The sequence below is a fragment of the Callithrix jacchus genome, chromosome 10 (assembly GCF_049354715.1).
Source record: "Callithrix jacchus isolate 240 chromosome 10, calJac240_pri, whole genome shotgun sequence".
Lineage (NCBI taxonomy): Eukaryota > Metazoa > Chordata > Mammalia > Primates > Cebidae > Callithrix > Callithrix jacchus.
Genome location: NC_133511.1, coordinates 19,964,385 through 19,983,314, shown reverse-complemented (window position 1 = coordinate 19,983,314; position 18,930 = coordinate 19,964,385). Strand labels below are relative to the sequence as shown.

Here is an 18,930-nt window from a genome sequence, read left to right as displayed (position 1 = left end):
AGCGACTTAACAAGCGTGTTGTGGAAAGAAATGGGAGAAGAAAAAGAAGTATATTTATCCAATAAATAGCATTACGGTTCTCTGAAGGGTTCCCAGACGATTTTTCGTTTTTTTTCCCCTACTGGGTAGAGAGATGTAGATACTCATCTAATTTTATGATTGAATAATTCAGTATTATGGCAATTTAAGTACTACATACAATACAGTTCTTCAATTCTGCCTGCAAACGGCTAAAGTGGCTATTCCCTGTACCCAACTATTTTCAGACTTTTGAGCTTAGACCTCTATGTTGGTGGCAAGGGATTTCAGCCATTTTGTGGAATCCAAATAGCAAATCAATCTAATAAACAATGGATGTGGAGAGAGGAAACAATTACCTCCTAACAATACTGTCGCAAAAAGTCATTCTGAAACAGTTCATGCAAGGATCATTATCCCCGAATAGAGGCATGAGCTCAAGCTGACGTTAGTTAGAACGGGGTAAAAAAAAAAAAAAGCGGAAAAGATAAACAGAGGCCAGAGACGACTCTTTATTGCTTGATTTTTTAGGTTCAAGGCACAGCCAGCTAATTCTGTAATGTTTATTTTTGGAAAGAATAGAAGCAGATTAGCCAAGAGACTTTCCTAATGATGAAACCAAGACACATTGCCACCTGCTGGCGAATCCTAGCATAACGATTCTACCCTGAAGACTTAAAAATTGAGTGTTTACATGTAACTGGAATCCCATTCATTCATCTATCTGTCTGTCTATCTATCTATCTGTATGTCTATCTATCTGTATGTCTGTCTATCTATCTGTCTGTCTGTCTGTCTTTCTATCTATCTATCTATCTATCTATCTATCTATCTATCTATACATACATACACTGGCCAAAATGCAAACCTTATCACCAAATTTTAAAAAATCTTTCTTAAAAGTACTAAATATCTTATGCTCCCCTATTCTAACAATGTTACAGTGTAAGTATCAATTAATTGAACCCAATGACTCATCAAATCATGCATTTTAAAAATGAGTTCCCTTCTTCCTTTAATACTTTAAGGAAGCCTCAATACTTAAGCTTCAGGAATAAAACGAACTGGGAAAGTTTCCTAATTCACCTTCTCTTCCTTGCATACAAAACCTCTTGGCAAGTTGCTTTCAAGATCTTTCCAAACTTAAACAGACCCACGGTTCTAGCTGTGAGCAAAGAAGGCATTTTGCTGTGGGAAAGCTTCAGAAGATGGTAGGCAAAGGATTGAATTAAGCCAGTGGTTATTCATTCCAGAATTAATTTTTTTAAATGATGAAAATCTCTATAGTCGCCTACAAAGCATTAATGAAACAAAAAAAAAATACCTGAAATCCTCTTTAAAGCTGCTGGTAGCTCAACTGTTCTAGAGACTATAGGATGCCTTCAGAAAGTCAAGCCAGTCTACGGAGAACATACTCCTCAGGGCCAGTAGTGCTTTACCTAGAAAAATGACACTGATGACCCAATCCACTGGACATGCTCTTTGAGGAGGTTTCCCAATGGGCATTATTCTAAACTACATTCTTATCCTCTCGTCCATTCTTTCAACATGTTTATTAAGTATCTACTATGCATCCCAGACTGTTTTAGGCATTGGAAGTACTGTCCTCAAGACAGGGCCCCCAGCTGTCTTCAGATGATGTTTCTGATGTCAGCTCACTTGCACTACCACTTTAAATGCAAGTGTCCAAACAGGTGGCAGAACAAGAAACAAATTAAGGTTCTTCCTCTCTCTTTTGGCAGACTGTTTTCTGTATATCAATTGTTACCCCCCCCCAAAATAAAAAATATCGTGAATGATTGATAATGAACAGCAGATTAGAGATATTCACAAGTATGAATACAGGTCAACATTTCTACAGGTCAAAAGGCTTTTTTTTAACTTCTTGGCAAAACCACCGCAAAAATATAAAGACAGACTCTGGATTTATAAAAAGTTGTTTTACTTTTATAAAATTTAGTACAAATCTTATGGAAATATAAATCCTTCTTGAACAGTGTTAGTTATCATTACATAGTAATCCAGTGCAAATGAGTACTTCATTTTGTCCAAGTATACCACACATTAATTAGCCCTTCATTTACCTGTGGTTTCAAAACTGAGCATTATCTTAACTGCTGAGTCATCTTCAGTTCACATTGTTCTCTCAGAGGTTTTTTTCATAGTTATTAGTGACAACATCAAGAAAAGCTGAAATGAGGGATTCCCTTCCCCTTACCAATTATTCAGATTTCTCACCATTCAAAAAAACCTATATACATTCCAATGAAAGTGTCTCCAAACAGCAAGATCTGCAGTCCCTTCACTTCTGGGGAGTAAGAGAGAAAAAGAATTGGTACCAGATTAAGCCTGTTCATTTGTCTGGTATGGAACAGGTTGCACTGTGCCAAAATTCAAGAGCCAGCTTTTTTATTTTTTAAGCTCATGTGCCAAGCCACTCTTTTCTGCTAGGCTTTTGCTAAAATCAGCATTCCCCAGCATCCTACTTTGACTGCAATTTTGTTGGAAAGAAGCTCACCAGCATTTTAGGGGCACTCATGATAGAAAAAATAAAAAGTGGAGATTAAAAAAAAAGAGTGGAGATGCTGTCAGATTATCTCAATGACCAGCAAAACTCTTTCATATTATTTTGAAAGATCCACTGTTAACATGCTTTTAAAGTTACTGTTCCCTTAACAGTGATGACTTTACACCATTCCAACCACTCCCTCATGCTTGGTTTCTGTGGCCAAGACATCCATTTTCGAGACTCCTCATTACGTGAGATTACCAGTGGCCATGGAATGGACTGACACTTCCTACTGACCAGCCTTGGCTCCAGTAGCACCATATGCTTGCTCACCCACTGAGCTAGTCAAACATCATTGAACTAAATAACATGGTAAAAATAATCAATAAATACTTCATATTTCCATAAAAGCCCTATTTTAAAGACCTCCATTAATAAAATGCCACATAATGTCTCTATGAAATATATAACAGGGTATTTTATTCATTTACAATAGGTTTAAACTCAGACAAATAATAAACGAGTAACCTATCCAAATGATCTGGCAAGTGAGTAGCGAAATTAGTTAAAAGAACCCAGGAATTCTTGATTCTTAACCCCTTGTTCTAAGTTTATGTTCTTGCTTCTCTTGGAGACTGTCACACTAAGAATTATTATGTTTTTTCCTTTCAAGATTGACCTTGTCATATTAGTTTGTCCATAGAGTGGTACCTTTTTAATAGAAATAAGAAAAAGGGAAGAGTACTAAAAGGGAATGTATCTAAAATGAAAAAAAGAAATTAACCTCACCCCCCTGAGGCCAGTACATACTTTAAAGTCTTTGGTTCTAGTTTGCAATATGTACAGCAGAGCTGAAATCTAAACTGCCATCTCAAGCACAGTGGAATCCACATGGTAAATCCCTATGGAATTTAGTCATAGCCTCAAATGCCTAGGAGATTAATGCACAAAAGCCCTGAGAACTGGCATAGTTTTCCTGGTAGGGCAGAACTGTATAACAGAACTCAGTAAATCTCCCACACTTCATTCATCTCAAATCCAAAGCCCTAACTCTATAGGTTTTGTGCATCAAAGAGTTAACATAGCAGGCCTAAACTGCTATCCTTGGAGAGGCCTGATTACAGGGTTGGCCACTGGCCGGCATTTGGGAACTTAGATTTTGGAAGGGCTCCCACCATTAACTGATAAGACTGGTTTACTGTATCTGAACTGTTTATGCAAATAATATGGCTTATGCTGGACACCTGTTTTCCTTTTGAGAGTCTTGAATTTTGCTCCCCGCTAGAGAAAGGCTGCCTAGATGACCTGTCCCCAGTAAAAACTTTGGGCACTGAGTCTGTAATGACGTTCTCCCGTAGACAACCCATTCGCATGTCACAAATCATTGCTAGGGGAATTAAGCGTATCCTGTGTGATCCCACTGGGAGTGGACTCTGGAAGCTTGTGCCTAGTTTCCCGAGACTTTTTCTCAGGTGCCTTCTCCTTTTACGGATTTTTCTTTGTATTTTTCACTATAATAAATCAGAACTATGAGTAAGACTATATGCTGAGTCCTCTGAGTCCTCCCAGAGAATCACGTAACCTGACAGTGGTCTTGGGGACCTCTAGCACAGTTGGTATAGGAGGTTCAGTAAGTAACCCTCCTCCTCACTGCCAGTTTTACTCTCGCCCTCCTATCCCCCTCTGTTTAAGCAGAACTAATTCCCTGATCAAATGTTCAAAATGCCAAAGGCGTGTGTCTTCCTAAAAGCCCCTCACTTTATAGTAAATGGGGTAAACTTAGATAAATTGCTACATGGAAAGCAGAAATCAGTGTTTATTGAAAGAGTTACTTCTCAAAGGAACAAGAAATGGCACTAATCTTTCGAGTTCCTTTCTAAGCTGCCCGGACATCAAACCTCCCAGGGAAGGAGGACCCAGGGTCACCACAAATGAAAGCAAATGCCTGTAGTACTCGCTTCACAGTTCTTAATCCCAACTACCAAGGAGTATTCTCACTTTCTACAACTGTGCCACTGTAGAAGTTAGGGTTTTAATACTGAAATATGCCCGGCTTGAAGACTGACCAAATTGATCGATAAATTTAGCCCTTTTTTTGAAACCTAAGTTTGTTATAAGCATAATTCCGTAACAGTCATATTTCCAACCTGGTTCCCACGGCTGACTTAACCCAATCCATAACCTGGAGCAAGCCTTGGCTAGTGTATTTTGAGATGTCCATTGTGTTTCAGCTGCCGTTCCTCACTCCGCCTGCTTCTCCAAGCATGGTACTTCTTGATGCTCTTCCTCCATGCAAAGCGCCAGATGCTAAACATAAAACACCAAGACACAGCATACATTGCTACTCCCCCAACCTTCACGAACCACTTAGGCGTGGGGGAGACCATTTCACAGAAAAGGAGGCGAGCTCCTACACCAATCCTCACTCCTGTGAACAGAGCCACAAAGAGGAAGTCCACAACATCTCCAGTGAAACTGTGATAGTGCCCTGTTTCCCGGAGAAACCAGCGCATCTGTAGCAAGGGGTTGGTAAGCTCACTTCCAAAGAGGACTGCATTGACCTCTGTGCCGGACTCCCCAAGCACGAGGGCCATGATAATGCCCAAGATGCTCAATGTGTGATGAGCCAGCATCAAGGCACCCTCAGACTGGAAGTAGATGCACCAGCCCAAGTCGAAGATGAAGTAGCCCAAGGTGAGACACAGAACGTGAACTTGGAGAGGTGTATTGGGTGAGCCTGAAATAAACCAAGACAGAAGCAAATTGAGTGACTGGGAATTGTGCTACCTTGCACAGGTGTCCTATGTTGTTCTCTTTCAAACCTTATTGAACATTAAAGGAGCAAAAACAATGGCAGGCACGTGCTTTTTAATGAGAACCAAAGAAACACTAAAATATAAAATCAAGGTCTTTATCAAATGAAACGATGTTTAGACCCCAGGAAACGCTTTTCTGATGAATCAGACTTCAGCGAGTTTGCATCCTTCAATGAATGCAGGCAATAATCTCAGTGTCCTCTCTGTGGAACAGCGTAAAATCCAGTTATTTTGTTCCTTTAATTAAAATCCTAAACTATTTTTTTTAACCCTGCTAAAGGTTTAGTTCCAGACTCTTGAGTCATTTCCCAAATGTCATATTTTTTTTCTCAGCTTAATGGGTTAGGTTATGAACACTCAGTGGCCCCAACTCATCCCGAAAGTAGACTCTGGAGAGGGCCGCAAAACTGAGTGTGTTCTCATGCCCAGGAACATGGGTTTCAGGGGCCTGACATATTTGAAACCATTTAGAACCTTCATATAAAACACAAAGCTTAACCATTGCTTTCATCACTTTGACAATTTGGGGGAAAACTCAGAAACTCAATAAGAGAATCTAAAGAAATATTTTTAAAATTATATTCCAGGGAAGTTAAGGGCTGTATTGTGTCCCCCCTCCCCAAATTCATATGTTAAAGCCCTTAACCGGTAGTACCTCAAAATGTGAGCGTATTTGGAAATAGGGCCTTGAAAGAGGTAATCAAGTTAAAATAGCGTAATTAGAGTAATCCAATGTGACTGTCATCTTACAAATAAGGGATTAGGACACAGATATGCACGCGTGCGCGCACACACACACACACACACAGAGGGGGTGACCATGTAAGGACACAGTGGCAGGGCGCAAGCCAAGGACAGAGGCTTCAGAAGAAACCAGACCTGCTAACACCTTGAACTTGGACTTCTACCCTCTAGAATTACAAGAAAATAAACATCTCTTTAAGTCACCCACTCTGTGGCACTGTGTTATGGCAGCCCCAGCCGATTAAGGGTGTAAAATTTTTATATTTATGAAAGTAACACTTGGACATCTAGTAACAATTAAAAAGGATATGGAGCATCTCATCCTCTTAACGCAGACATGGAAAGATGTCTTTTGAACAGACAGTCAAGTAAAAGTTGCAAGTTGCCAAAAATATGTATAATACAGTTCTATTTGTGTCTTTTGGCGGAGGGCAGGGTGGTAGTGGAAGATGTTGATATTGGCTTTGTGGTTTTTATATTTCTGATTAAAACTGCAACAAGCAATTTAAAAGTTGTTTTAAAAGTAGAGTTACAAAAAGCAGAAACAACAGGCAACATAAACAATAGCAGAGTTAATGAAGAAGAGGATTCCAATACAAAATTATAATGGGAGTTAATTTTCAATATTGTACAAATTCTATTTTAAAATCACATCCTTCTAAGACTACCCCCAAATCATAAATCCCTAAGGAAAAATCCCCTACCTACCTGGGTGGGTAAAAGGCCATGGGCCATCAATGAAGCCAATATAAGCGGAGAGGCCTATAGAGAGGACTCCATGGGTGAAGGTGACCAGCCGGCAGTTCCACTCATAGCTTCGGTGCTTATTCAGGTGGCAGAAAGAAATATAGAGCAAGAGCCAGCCACACAGGCTGCACAGCACCTGCAGACACAGAGCTAATGCCATCCTATGATGAAAAGACCAAAACCAGAAAACAAAGGATGCACCCTAAGAAAACAGCATTGGGTCATGTTGTGTATATGTCCTCATTTCTATTACAGAATAGTTCAAAAATACTGCCTTGTCTTATCTTGCTTATCTACACAGCCAAGAATCTTCTAAAGCATGGCTGTATTTATAATTCCAAGTTCCTCCGAGACAACATGTTAGCAACTGGTGAATGTTGTAAACCAGAAATCAGGAACTGCACTCCGAGCTGGTAGGCTGGCATCACATTTTGTGATGAGTAAATGTCAATAATAACCCTCCAGTGATGACTGGCCAATAATACACGGATAATAAAGTACATGTATTAAATAATGTCTTCACAGTTCAAAAACCCCAATGAAAAGCGCTCATGAAAAAACAGAACACGGCCACCTTGGTTTCTGCTAGAGGTCACATGACACATGACAGTTTAATGTGGTCTTAAGCTGATACTAAATTCAGCTGGGGTTTGGATTTGGGTCACAGGTTTATCAGTCAAAATCAAAACTTGGGATAAACTTAAATATAGAACTGAACAAAGAGTCCAGACATCTTGGAGGTTGGGGGAAAATCCTGGCTTTATTCAGTTCTGAAATCCAACCCAAAGATTTGCCAAGAGTGAAGCAGAAGGATTCTAATATACAAGAGGTGGGGAGTTTTTGCTGAGATCTAAAAATATCCTTAAGGCAATTATTCAGTTAAAAATGAAGCCAGAATGCTGTACCTTGGAACTTTTACTAGTGACAAATACATTAGGACAAGAACAACTATAAAGGAGTCAATTTAGTCACACAGGACTAAAATCTAAAAATGACGAAGATGTTGTTATTAGTATTCATTAGCTCCTCCATTGAAAAGTACAAATAAAAAGTCAAAAACATTTCAGGTATCTGTTTCATCTCAGCAGGAATTTTCTGCATGGCTATGCTTATTGCTTAACCTTGTTCAGACCAGCGAAACAGTATCTGTGGATGTCAATACACAAGCCACTCCCAAGAAAGCTATCCAGAGAAGGCTTTATGAAGGTCAAGTTCTGTATAGCTTTCATCTGAAATCAGATTTCCATTCAAGAAAACAGTAGATGTCCATAATAGACCTGGGTTCCAATTCTGTCTCTGCCCCTGGAGAGACTAGCCATAAGAGTGTGGGTAAATCACTTTAACCTCTAGAACCCGTTAAAAAAAAAAAGAAAAGAAAAGAAGGAGGAAGAAGAGGAGGAAGGGAGAAAAGAAAGAGACTAGGACTGAAGATCTCTACAGTCCAGTCCCGTCTGACACGAAGTTCTGAGATAAACTTTGTAAAACATCAAGGCCAATTCTTAGAGCAAGGGCCAGAAATACAAAGTGTCCCGCGTGAAAAGGACCGCCCTCCCTTATCTCCTTTTAAAGGCCAGGGTCACTGGCCAGTAATTCGGATAAGCTCATTTGGATATGCCAATCAGTATTTTTAGAGTCCTTTTCTATGAATCCTAAATCCTTGGCAGAACAGAGAAAACAGTAGCCCATTTACAAACACTTAAATAAAAGAACAGACATTCGTAAATGGCAGGCACCACTCTGTGACCTTGGGAACTCCCTGTGTGGGTTTCAGCTTTTTGCTCTTGGTTTTTGTCAAAGAACGGAAAGGCATTTGGAAGACCATCGCCGCTCCAAAGTCCAAGTCTCCTCTCCCGGTTTCTCCCGTTCCAGGGCCAGGTTGACGAGGAGGAGCCTTGGAGCAGGCGTGGCTGGCCCCGAGGCCTCGCAGAGACTGCGATCGCATCTCCGCGCGGCGGTGCCTGAGACGCTCGGCCACGCCTGGACCGGGAGCCGGAGCCAAACACCGTTATTCCTGCATCCCGCCGGCGCCGCAGCCTGGCGCAGGAAGGCCTCGGGCGCCCGAGGCAGGAGGAGGGCCGCTCCCACTCGGAGGACAGCCTGGGCCCTCTGCCGCCTCCTTCCCCACCAATGGGCCGCGCAGGCCCGGTGCCCACCCCGGCCGGGCAGTTCGCGCCGCGCTGTTACCTGGCGGAGCGTACCGGGAAACCTCGGGCGCCCGGGCGCCCGCAGCTCGGGGCCCAGATAGCTGCAACAGGAAGCGGAGGAACCAGAGCTGGAGGACAAGGCTGTGACGGCGGCGGCGGAGGAGCCGGGGGTCTGGGGGCACCTGCTGGCTGGGAGGATGGAGCGCAGAGCCCGGGCCCGGCCACTGACGTTCCGAAAGCGCGCGGGAGGGTCCTCCTCTGGCGGCGGAGGGGGGTGGTGGTCAAGAGGGATCTAGCGGTGACGTGAGACCTGCTGGCCGCTGCTCTTGTTTAGCTGTTGTTGTTTGTTTAAATCATTATCCATTTCTCCCCTCCCCTAGAGAGACAGCTCATCCAATCATCGTGTATCGAGTACCTACTAAGTGCTTGCACCCTTCCTAGGCATTGTTGGGGAAGTCAGACATCGTTCTTGCCCTCGTGCTTGAATTTAAGTCGTGGAACAGGAACTGATGAGCAGGAAAGTGCTCAGGCCTGAGAATTAGAAGTTACAGTATTCCAATGTCAGCCCTGTCTCCAACTTGGCAGCAAAGCATAAGGCTTGAGAGTGAATCTTGCTTGGTATGTGTTTGGGCAAGTTACTTTTCCGTTCCTTCCCTTTCCTTGATCCGTGGAATGGGGATAGTAATAATATCTATCTCATAAGGTTATTTTGAGAATTTTTAGAGATTACATATGTAAAGTGCTTTGAACAATGACTGGCACATGGAAGTCACTACATAAATGTCAACTGTTTTATTTCACTTTGGGTAAATCCTTTTCTTCTCTGGGTCTATTTTAATATGGAGCAGAGTAAGTTTGAGCGATAAGAATGGAGGCTCCAGGCTGGGCAAGGTGACTCATGCCTGTAATCCCAGCACTTTGGGAGGCTGCGGTGGGTGGATCACGAGGTCAGGAGTTCAAGACCAGCCTGGCCAAAATGGTGAAGCCCTGTCTCTACTAAAAATACAAAAATTAGCTGGGTGTGATGGCAGGCACCTGTAATCCCAGCTACTCAGGAGGCTGGGGCAGGGAGTTGCTTAAACCCAGAAGGCAGAGGATACAGTGAGCCGAGATCACGCCACTGCACTCCAGCCTGGGTGACAGAGTGAGACTCTGTCTCAACGTCTCAAAAAAAAAAAAAAAAAAAAAAATGGAGGCTCAAATGGGATAAAGACGGTGTCTGGATTGATTGATCAGGACAGGCAATCCTGGGTGCTGAGGGACCTAGACATTCTCAAAAGGTGAAGACCATTAGCAGCGATCTGAGTGTTTAGTTTGTCCCGAGGGAATAGTAAATATTCTAGTTTTGGTCATTTATCTGACCAACCCTTCAAAGGTAAGGATGGCACTGTTTTCATCTTTGTTTCCCTAGGACCTAGCACAAGGCAGGTACAAAAAGTGTTTGTTTGTTGAATTAATGGGAAAGGAGCCTGGAAAACTATAATGGAAGCGTATCACAATTCTTAAAGTGTGTTGATCATCTATGCCACTTAGGAAGTGTTTTCAAATACCCTGTGCAGGCTGTACCTTGAATGTCTTGATTTAGTAGGTCCGGTGTGGGGCCCAGGGATCTGTATTTTTTAAAACTTGCCCAGGAGTCATTCAGTTGGTCACATTTGATAAGCATTGCTGTTAGAGGCCCTAAATGTCTCTGATGTCAACCTAAGATGCCAAGCTGAATTATCTTATCATGTGGATGCCCATGATTGAACACAGGCATCATATTATCATGTTCTCCAAGCCCTTGCTATTCAAAGTGTGCCCTATGGACCAGCAAAATCTGTATCACCTTGGAGTTCATCAGAAACTCAGAAGCTCAGAACTTAACCCCGGACCTACCAAACAAGAATCTGCATTTTAGGGGCCGGGCGCTGTGGCTCACGCCTGTAATCCCAGCACTTTGGGATGCCGAGATGGACGGATCACCTGAGGTCAGGAGTTCCAGACCAGCCTGGTCAACATAGTGAAACCCTGTCTCTACTTAAAATACAAAATTAGCTGGGCATGGTAGTGCAAGCCTGTAATCCCAGCTATGCAGGAGGCTGAGGCAGGAGAATCATTTGAACCTGGGAGGCGGAGGTTGCAGTGAGCCGAGACCGCTCAACTGCACTCCAGCCTGGGTGACAGAGGGAGATTCTATCTCAAAAAAAAAAAAAGAAGAAAAAGAATCTGCATTTTAACAAGTTTGGACCTTAGTTCTTAACCTTGATAGCACGGTAGAATCACCTGGGAGCTATTTAAAATCCTAATACCCAGGCCACACTTTGAACAAAGTAAATCAGAATCTCTGTGTGAAAATCAACCATTTTAAAAGCTCTCTGGATGACTCCAATGTGGAACCAAAGTTGAGAAGCCCAGCTCTAGGAATATCCAATTAACATCAGTGTAAGATGAATTGGAGAAGGCCTGTTACACATGTGTTGGGATAGACCAGGTAAGAGGTAATGATAGTCTGGAGAAGCGAAACATAGGAGGATCCACTTCACTGAATGGAGAGTATGCAGAACTCAACCTCCTCCCCATTTGTTTTTGTTGCAGTATTTTTTTTTCTGGTATCTGAATCTGGACTTTCTTCTTGCTGCCATCATTTCCCATGAAAGAAACAGAGTACTAAAGCCTTCAGGAGTCTAAAGGCTGAGGGGATAAGGGAAAAGGGAAGGGGCCAGTTCTTCCTAGAATATTGGGCCTTTATCCTTGGGTGATTGGGATTCTAGGTTCAAGCTTCAGGACTTGGGATTAAATTTTGTTGATGTGTCTACCTCTAGCCACAATTCCTGTGCCATCAAATCAGATCTTTGTCAACAGTAGCATCCCCCAGAAATTCTGGGCTGTTGGGGAAAGCAGGAATCGGGAAGCTCCCCAACAACAACAATGAGAATAATCACAAATAACACGTATATTGCCCTTGTTAATGTACCAGGCATTGTTCCAAGCATTTATATATATAAACTCATTTAATCCTCACCAACAATTCTAGGGGATGAGACCTATTGTTATCTCCATTTTACAGGCAAGAAACTGAGTCGTGGAGTAGTCAAGGTTTTCCCAAGGTAACATGGTTAGTAGGAGGCAGAGTAGGGTGGAAATGCAGGCACTACGACTCTAGAGATCATGCCCATAGGGCAGATGCACCTGACAGGGGGAACTTAAGTATACCCTGAGAGTGACCCTGTGTGACAGACGCACCTGAATGTGTGTCTAGTGTTCCAAGTGTGGCCAACCCAGAGATTCATTCTTTGTCTATGAGGAAAATCTGAGCCCCTGGCCCAGCCCTTGGAACGTGGGCCATACAGGGGGCTAGGGCCCTTTGTTTTGGGTTAAATGAAGGTTGCCAGGTGGAGGTTGTTAGTCGGAGGGTGTTCAGTGAAAGTGCTATATAAGCTGCATGCTTCCTGCAGGCAGTGGTGGTTCTCCTGTCCAGCCACTGGATCCCTCTTAAGTAAGTTCCCCTCAACAAACCTATGTTGCAATTGTTGGCTCTTGGTCTCTTGAATCTAATGCTATCCCTTCTGAAGTCAATAGGCGACTGGCATGACAATGGCCTTAAGCACTGAGATATGCTTTCTCCACTTCCCTAAAAATTCCTGCAGGTATGCGTTGTATTCTCCTGTATTCACAACTCCTTCCTCGGTGAAGGGCATTAAAAGTTGAGAAAAAAAGGGAATTTTATATTTAAAAATCAGAATTGCCTGTTGTGTGCTAGTCACAATGTTAGCCACAGGAATACAGGAAAAAAAAAAGCCTCAACTGCAAGGAGGTTCCTCCACAGAGGGACGAGGCAGAACAGTGAGTGAGTGAGCTATGGCGGGGCATGCAGAGAGCACGAGGAGCCCTGGCAACCTGGGAGCTCAGGCCAGGGTTCCTGCTTCGAGTCCTGGGGTTAATAAACTCAGTCTGTGAGTCAGACCAACAGCCCCTACTTTGTCTTAGGAGCGCACAGCTGGGCCCACACGTTTTGAGTCAACTAAACATTAGAGCATGAAATAAAATTTGAAAAGCAGCAGCAACAATCTTTTTTCCTCCCTTGGCAATGACTGGCGGTTGCCCTTAGATTCTCTTATCCCTAGTTAGATGCTGAGGCAGCAAATGAAGCTTCCGTTAAATTTCCCTGGAATTACGGATTTTACAGAACCATGCAGACATGAAAGGTGACCCTGCTCACTTTCAGGCTTGATGCTTCAGCGATGTCCAAGTTGGTGGACAAGAAAAGCTACAGGAGTCTGAACAGGCTACAGTTCTGTTTATTTCTTTCATAAAAAATCATGGGCAAATGGATGAAAATCCAAGTTTTGGACAATGCAGAGGATCAGCTTTTAGCACTCACCTGAGTAGGATGTGAAGGTAGCCAAGACTGCTGTAGAAAAGGGTCAGCTCTAGCATCCATGAGCATACAGGGAGGAATGCACGCACACATGTGTATGTGTGCAGAGATATGCACAGATGGGCTCGTGGCTGGTGGAGCAGTCCCCTTAATTACTGCTGAAGGCTCTTTTTGCTGTCTCTTTGCTACATACCCGGCCCCTTTTAACTCAATATTTTCTTGAGAAAGTAAACGTTACCCTTAGGCCTTCTCCCACTTCATGACATGAAATAGAAATCTTAAAAGCCCCACTCAAACATCGGGGAGCAGTTAACTTTTAATTATTAATATTTACGTTTCCTGTGTGGATATTATTATTTGCAACAAGTGTTTAATCCCAATTTTACTTTTTCCCCATCAGCCATTACATTTTTGAAGGGTCTCTCTTTTCCACAAGTCAGTGTTTACCTCAGCGATAGCAACTATTTATTATTTATTTTATTTTTTGAGACAGAGTCTCGCTCTGTCACCTGGGCTGGAGTGCAGTGGCACAATCTTGGCTCACTACAATCCGAAATGATAACTATCTAAATTTGTATTAATTTAATAAAAACCACAAGAATAACTTTGGTGCCTCTCAATCTCCTCACCAGAAGTCACAAGAAGACAGATATATATATATATATATATCTGAGACAGGGTCACGCTCTGTTTTTCAGGCTGGAGTGCAGTGGCATGATCATGGCTCACTGCAGCCTTGACTTCCTGGGTTCAATAGATCCTCCCATCTCAGGCTCTCCAGTAGCTGGGACTATAGGCATGCACCACGAAGCCAGGCTAATATATGACTATTAAAATATCCTTTGCCTTAAATATTTATTGCTTTATGTTGTAACGAATAACTGCTGTTCAGGGTATCTGAGACATGAGATATCAGCCTCAGTCCCCACCTCTTAAGAGTCCAAATGACTTCACCTTAAACACTCACCATCCTCCCACTTACAATATCTCTTGCCTACTCTGGCCTCAAGGTAGTTCTGTTACAGAGAGTAACAACGCGGACTCCTTCAGGGCCTTGTAATAACATATGCCATTTTTAGCATCAGTTTGAGGAGTACTACACTTAATGTCCCAATTTGAAACATTTTTTGCCATCCCATATCATTATAGGCACTCACATGCCCCCACAACAACAAAAAGACACAGCACAAGAATCTAAACCTCTTCTTATCAACAGTGGAATACTTTTCATACTCACTATACACATTTATTTAGGAACAGAGAGATTCATTTGAATCTCACCAATTTCCTAGATATATAGTCTTTTTTTTTTTTTTTCCCTTAAGTTACCATTTCTGGAACGGCTCCATGTTACATCTCTACACACTGGCCCACAAAGAAGGAGACTCTAGAGATAATGTTCCCAAAGAAGTCGACAAAGATTCCCAGCCCAGGCCAGTCGCGGTGGCTCATGCCTGTAATCCCAACACTGGGAAGCTGAGGCAGGCAGATCACGAGGTCAGGAGTTCAAGACCAGCCTGACCAACGTGGTGAAACCCTATTTCTACTAAAACACAAAAATTAGCTGGGCATGGTGGCATGCACCTGTAATCCCAGCTACTCAGGAGGCTGAGGCAGGAGAATTGCTTGAACCTGGCTGGAAGGCAGAGGTTGCAGTGAGCCAAGATCACACCACTTCACTCCAGCCTGAGTGACAAAGCGAGACTCCGTGTGTAAAAAAAAAAAAAAAAAAAAAAAAAAAGATTCCCAGCCCATATGGGAACTCTGGAGGCTAGCACAGTATTTTTTCACACTTTGGTATTTTCCCCCCTTTTTAAAGAAGATAAAATATTACAGAGACATTTTCAAAAATCACACCTGAGTTAAATGTTTTGCTGGAAAATTCCACATTAAGAAGGTAAGAACATAATGCAAAAAATGGGAAAGGGCTATGTACAGGTATTTTGCCACCATGTGTGTTTGCTCTTGTGTTCTTCCTCTTCTGCTGCCTGGAGAAAGGAGAGGGGACAGGATAAAAGAAACACAGGGAGGGAGGGAAAGAACAGGCACTCCTGAGCCCTGGGCAGACGTGGACAGACAGAAGGGCACCAGTGGGCAGAGCAACATGCCCAGGGCACCCACCAAGGGCAGCTCTTTTATGCCTTCTGCAGAAAGCAGGGGACCTGGAGGGTGCAATGATGAATGGATTTGGTTGTAGAAATGGGGGCCAGGTTAAAAAGAAAATGAGGTGAGATGAAGATTCCATCAGAAAACAGCTGTACAGAGAAAACATCAAGGCTTTGGTAGAGATCTCAGATTCAAATCTTTTCACAGATTTTGGGATCAGTTCAGGGATTGTGGCCAAGTTTAGAGTCAAAACTATTAACTCCCCTTCTGGTGTTTGGCATCCCAGCCAACTGTCTGTCCCCAGAAGCTCAAAGGTGAGTTGGAGAATAACAGCAAGAAGTCTTTTCTCTGAGAGACTTGCCACAGTGAGCTGGCTAAAATATTTGGAACTAGAAGGCAAGGGCATAGGCCAGGAAGGTGAAAACGGTAAGCTCCTAGGAGGGGCTGTATATTTCAACAGCATTAGGAGTCTGCACTTGGTTCAATCACAGTTTGGCTCTCTGGAGGACCTTGCTCCTGAAGAAGACAAGAGTCTGGATTCATTGCTAGTGGGGATTTTCTTCCACTCTTCTGAAACCAATCCGTCAGTACATAGAAGGCATGACTCCCTTCCTTCCAGGGGGAATACAGGGCCAGGTGGAGTGGGAGAAACTTTTTGGTCTCAGTGGAGGTAGGTGGGATGATTCCATCGGTACCAAGATCTGGAGGGAAGAAAGAAGTCAATCCTAAAGCTATTAATGTGATGGCATAAGATGGGAATGGGGAGTGACTGCTAGCAGGTACAGGGGTTTTGGGGGGAGGGGTAATAAAAACATACTGGAATTAGATAATGCTGATGGTTGCAAAACTTTGTGAATATACTAAAAGCCACTGAATTGTACACTTTAAAATGATAAATTTTATGGCATATGAAGTATATTTTGAAACTTTTTTAAAGCTAATAATGTATATTATATAGTTCCCTCTCTCTCTGTCTCAGTAGGGGCAGGTGAGGTGCTCTGAAGTTTTGGGCTATGTAACAAGTGGCCAATAAGAACTGGCTACCTTGCTGAGCTGCCTGGATTTGGACAGGTGGGTTCATCTTTTCTGACAAACTCAGGTCTGTAACCTATATATCTCTGTTTTGTTATGAACCAAGGCAGAATGGCTCTCTCACAAGGCATCAGCTCTGTGAATGCTTTTTAGAGTAGATTCTTTGCTTCATGAACTGAAGCGCAGGAGGCCGCCTTCCCCATTGCATCCCAGGTGGGAGTGGGAGACAGGAATTGGCGGCACTTCCCTCTCTCCCTGTGTCAGTCATGCTTGAAGCCCAGGGTTTTCTTTGTGCCTAAGATCTAGGCTCACATCAGAACCTCCTGAAAACTCGGCTCCTTGCATGAAGCTCAGCAAAGGACCTGGCCCTTTCTGACATGAGTGTTTGGAAATTTCCACCCTCAAAGTAAGGATGGAAATTTTGGCTTTGTTGACATCAGCTCCTTGCCAGGATGGCTCACTGACTGAAGCTTCTTTTTAAAATCCCCACTCCCTAGGGATAGAGTCCAGTCTGGCTCTCTCTCTGTCCTCTCCCTGCCACCCCATTCCTCTTTTCCAACCCTATCTATGACAAGCTTTCTTTCCCAAGGCATGGGCCCAGCTTCTCACATGTCCCATGGCCCCACTGGGAAGTCTCTGCACCCTCCCCTCTACCTTACCCTGAAGAGTTAAAACTGGAGGCGGAGTTCACTGCTGCTTTGGAGTTATTTTGAGATGCAATGGGGCTGCTGGCGTGGAGTCCTGAGCCAGGAGATGAAGGCCTGCTGTTGTTCCCAGGGGAACAGGATGACGTTACTAAGGACAAGGAGAGGCAAAAACAAGGAGAAAATAATGCTGCTGGATCCCGACACACTGGGACATAGCCCCTCCGACACAAATTTCCTGCTGTATCCCCAAAGGGACCTCACCCTCTTCCTACCCACACCCACCTGCCTACCTCCTGCCTCATTAGCATCAACTTCTGCCCGCACCCAGAGGGGCTCTCATCAAAAATGCTGTCTGCAGCCCAGCCCCTGGAGAGTGGTGCGGCTGGTTCTGCAAGTGGAAGACTTGCCAAATGCAAGAACAGATGCCAAAATCATCCTACTCTAGGACACACCCTGGGCTGGGCACAGGCGGCCCCAGACCAAGCGGCGGGAGGAGAAGACGAACAAGAAGGAAGAAAGGAGGAAAGAAAGGCGAGTGAAGAGGGGAGAAAGAGAATTCGAGGGCACCATGAAAGATTGCCAGCCACTCTAGTTCTCCTGTCTCCACATAGAAAAGGTGCATGGTTTTCTACAAAGAGTAATGAGCCGAGCTGGGCATGGTGGCTTATGCCTGTAAGCCCAATACTTTTGGGAGGCTGAGGCAGGAGGGCCGATGAAGCCCAGGAGTTCAAGAGCAGCCTGGGCAACATGGTGAAAGTCAGTCTCTAAAAAAAATACAAAAATGAGCCAGGTGTGATGATGCATGCCTGTAGTCCCAGCTACTCAGGAGGCTGAAATGGGAGGCTCACTTGAAGTCGAGGCTGCAGTGAGCCATGATTGCGTTGCTGCATTGCCTGGGCAACAGAGCAAGACCCTGTCACAAAAAAACAAAACTAAAAAACAAAAAAAGCAATGAACTGGGAGTGAGAGCACTTGAGCCCTGTCTTGGTCCCTGGCCATCCACTCGGCAGCTCTGTGGCCTGTGCTGATTTGTTTCACTTTCCTGAAACTCATTTTCATCCTCTGTGAAATGACAGATTTGTATTTGGATTAACTCTTGTGTTCATGTTTCCTAAGCTGTGTTCTATGGGTAGAGTGACGTATATTTTACCATCCAAACTAAGACCCTAAGACAATTTTTTTTTTTTGAGACAGAGTCTCGCTCTGTTGCCCAGGCTAGAATGCAGTGGCACAATCTCTGCTCAGTGCAACTTTTGCCTCCCGGATTCAAGCCATTCTCCTGTCTCAGCCTCCCAAATAGCTGGGCCTACAGGCACATGCCAACATGCCTGGCTAATTTTTTGTAGTTTTAGTAGAGACGAGGTTTCACCATGTTAGCCAGGATGGTCTCGATCTCCAAACCTTGTGATCCGTCCGCCTCGGCCTCCCAAAGTGCTGGGATTACAAGTGTGAGCCACCGTGCCTGGTCGACCCTAAGCCACTTTGAAAAGTGGAAGGAAGTGCTATTGACAATTATGTCAGGACACGAAGCAGACACTGGGACTGTCCTGGCCACCCTTGGGCATGTGATCATCCTGTCTAGTTCTTTGAAATAATCAGGGACTTTTAGAGGAATAGAGTTCGGTAGAAAATTACTTTGGGAAGCCTTGCCTTCCTTGGGCCTTCCATACAGTTCATTTTGGAATGTTACACACCTGAGTGCTGCAAAGTGCTGCAATTAAAACCAACAAGAAACATACGCTTGTTTAAACTGTGCTTACTCCGCATTTTCCAAACTTACTTGATCACTGAACGCTTTTTTCCCCAA

The 18,930-nt window shown here is 43.7% G+C and overlaps 2 protein-coding genes and 1 long non-coding RNA gene across 5 annotated transcripts in view; 1 reads left to right on the top strand and 2 right to left on the bottom strand.

Annotated features, from left to right (window-relative positions):
* Positions 1-1,943: 1,943 nt before the first annotated feature.
* On the bottom strand, positions 1,944-9,086 carry TLCD5 (TLC domain containing 5). 3 transcript variants are annotated; one of them, XM_009006983.5, is made up of 3 exons: positions 9,019-9,086; positions 6,796-6,995; positions 1,944-5,264 (listed from the first exon to the last, which is right to left on the bottom strand). In XM_009006983.5, exons 2-3 carry the CDS (start codon positions 6,992-6,994, stop codon positions 4,726-4,728), a joined length of 738 nt encoding a protein of 245 aa, XP_009005231.1. In that variant the 5' UTR covers position 6,995; positions 9,019-9,086; the 3' UTR covers positions 1,944-4,725. The 3 variants fall into 3 exon arrangements, with proteins under 3 accessions (XP_009005231.1, XP_035120767.1, XP_009005233.1); XM_035264876.3 differs by having other exon boundaries at positions 9,033-9,086; XM_009006985.5 differs by lacking the exon at positions 6,796-6,995.
* Positions 8,738-18,859, top strand: LOC144578050 (uncharacterized). Its single transcript, XR_013523081.1, has 3 exons — positions 8,738-9,596; positions 16,424-16,515; positions 17,066-18,859. It is a non-coding gene; the product is annotated as an uncharacterized LOC144578050 (long non-coding RNA).
* Positions 15,971-18,930, bottom strand: part of POU2F3 (POU class 2 homeobox 3) — an 85,287-nt gene continuing 82,327 nt past the window's right edge. Inside the window, exons 12-13 of the mRNA XM_017977610.5 lie at positions 17,136-17,271; positions 15,971-16,145 (exon numbers count right to left, since the gene is read on the bottom strand). Coding sequence (XP_017833099.3) covers positions 16,106-16,145; positions 17,136-17,271 — 176 coding nt within the window. The 3' untranslated portion in view covers positions 15,971-16,105. The remainder of the gene's footprint in view (positions 16,146-17,135; positions 17,272-18,930) is intronic.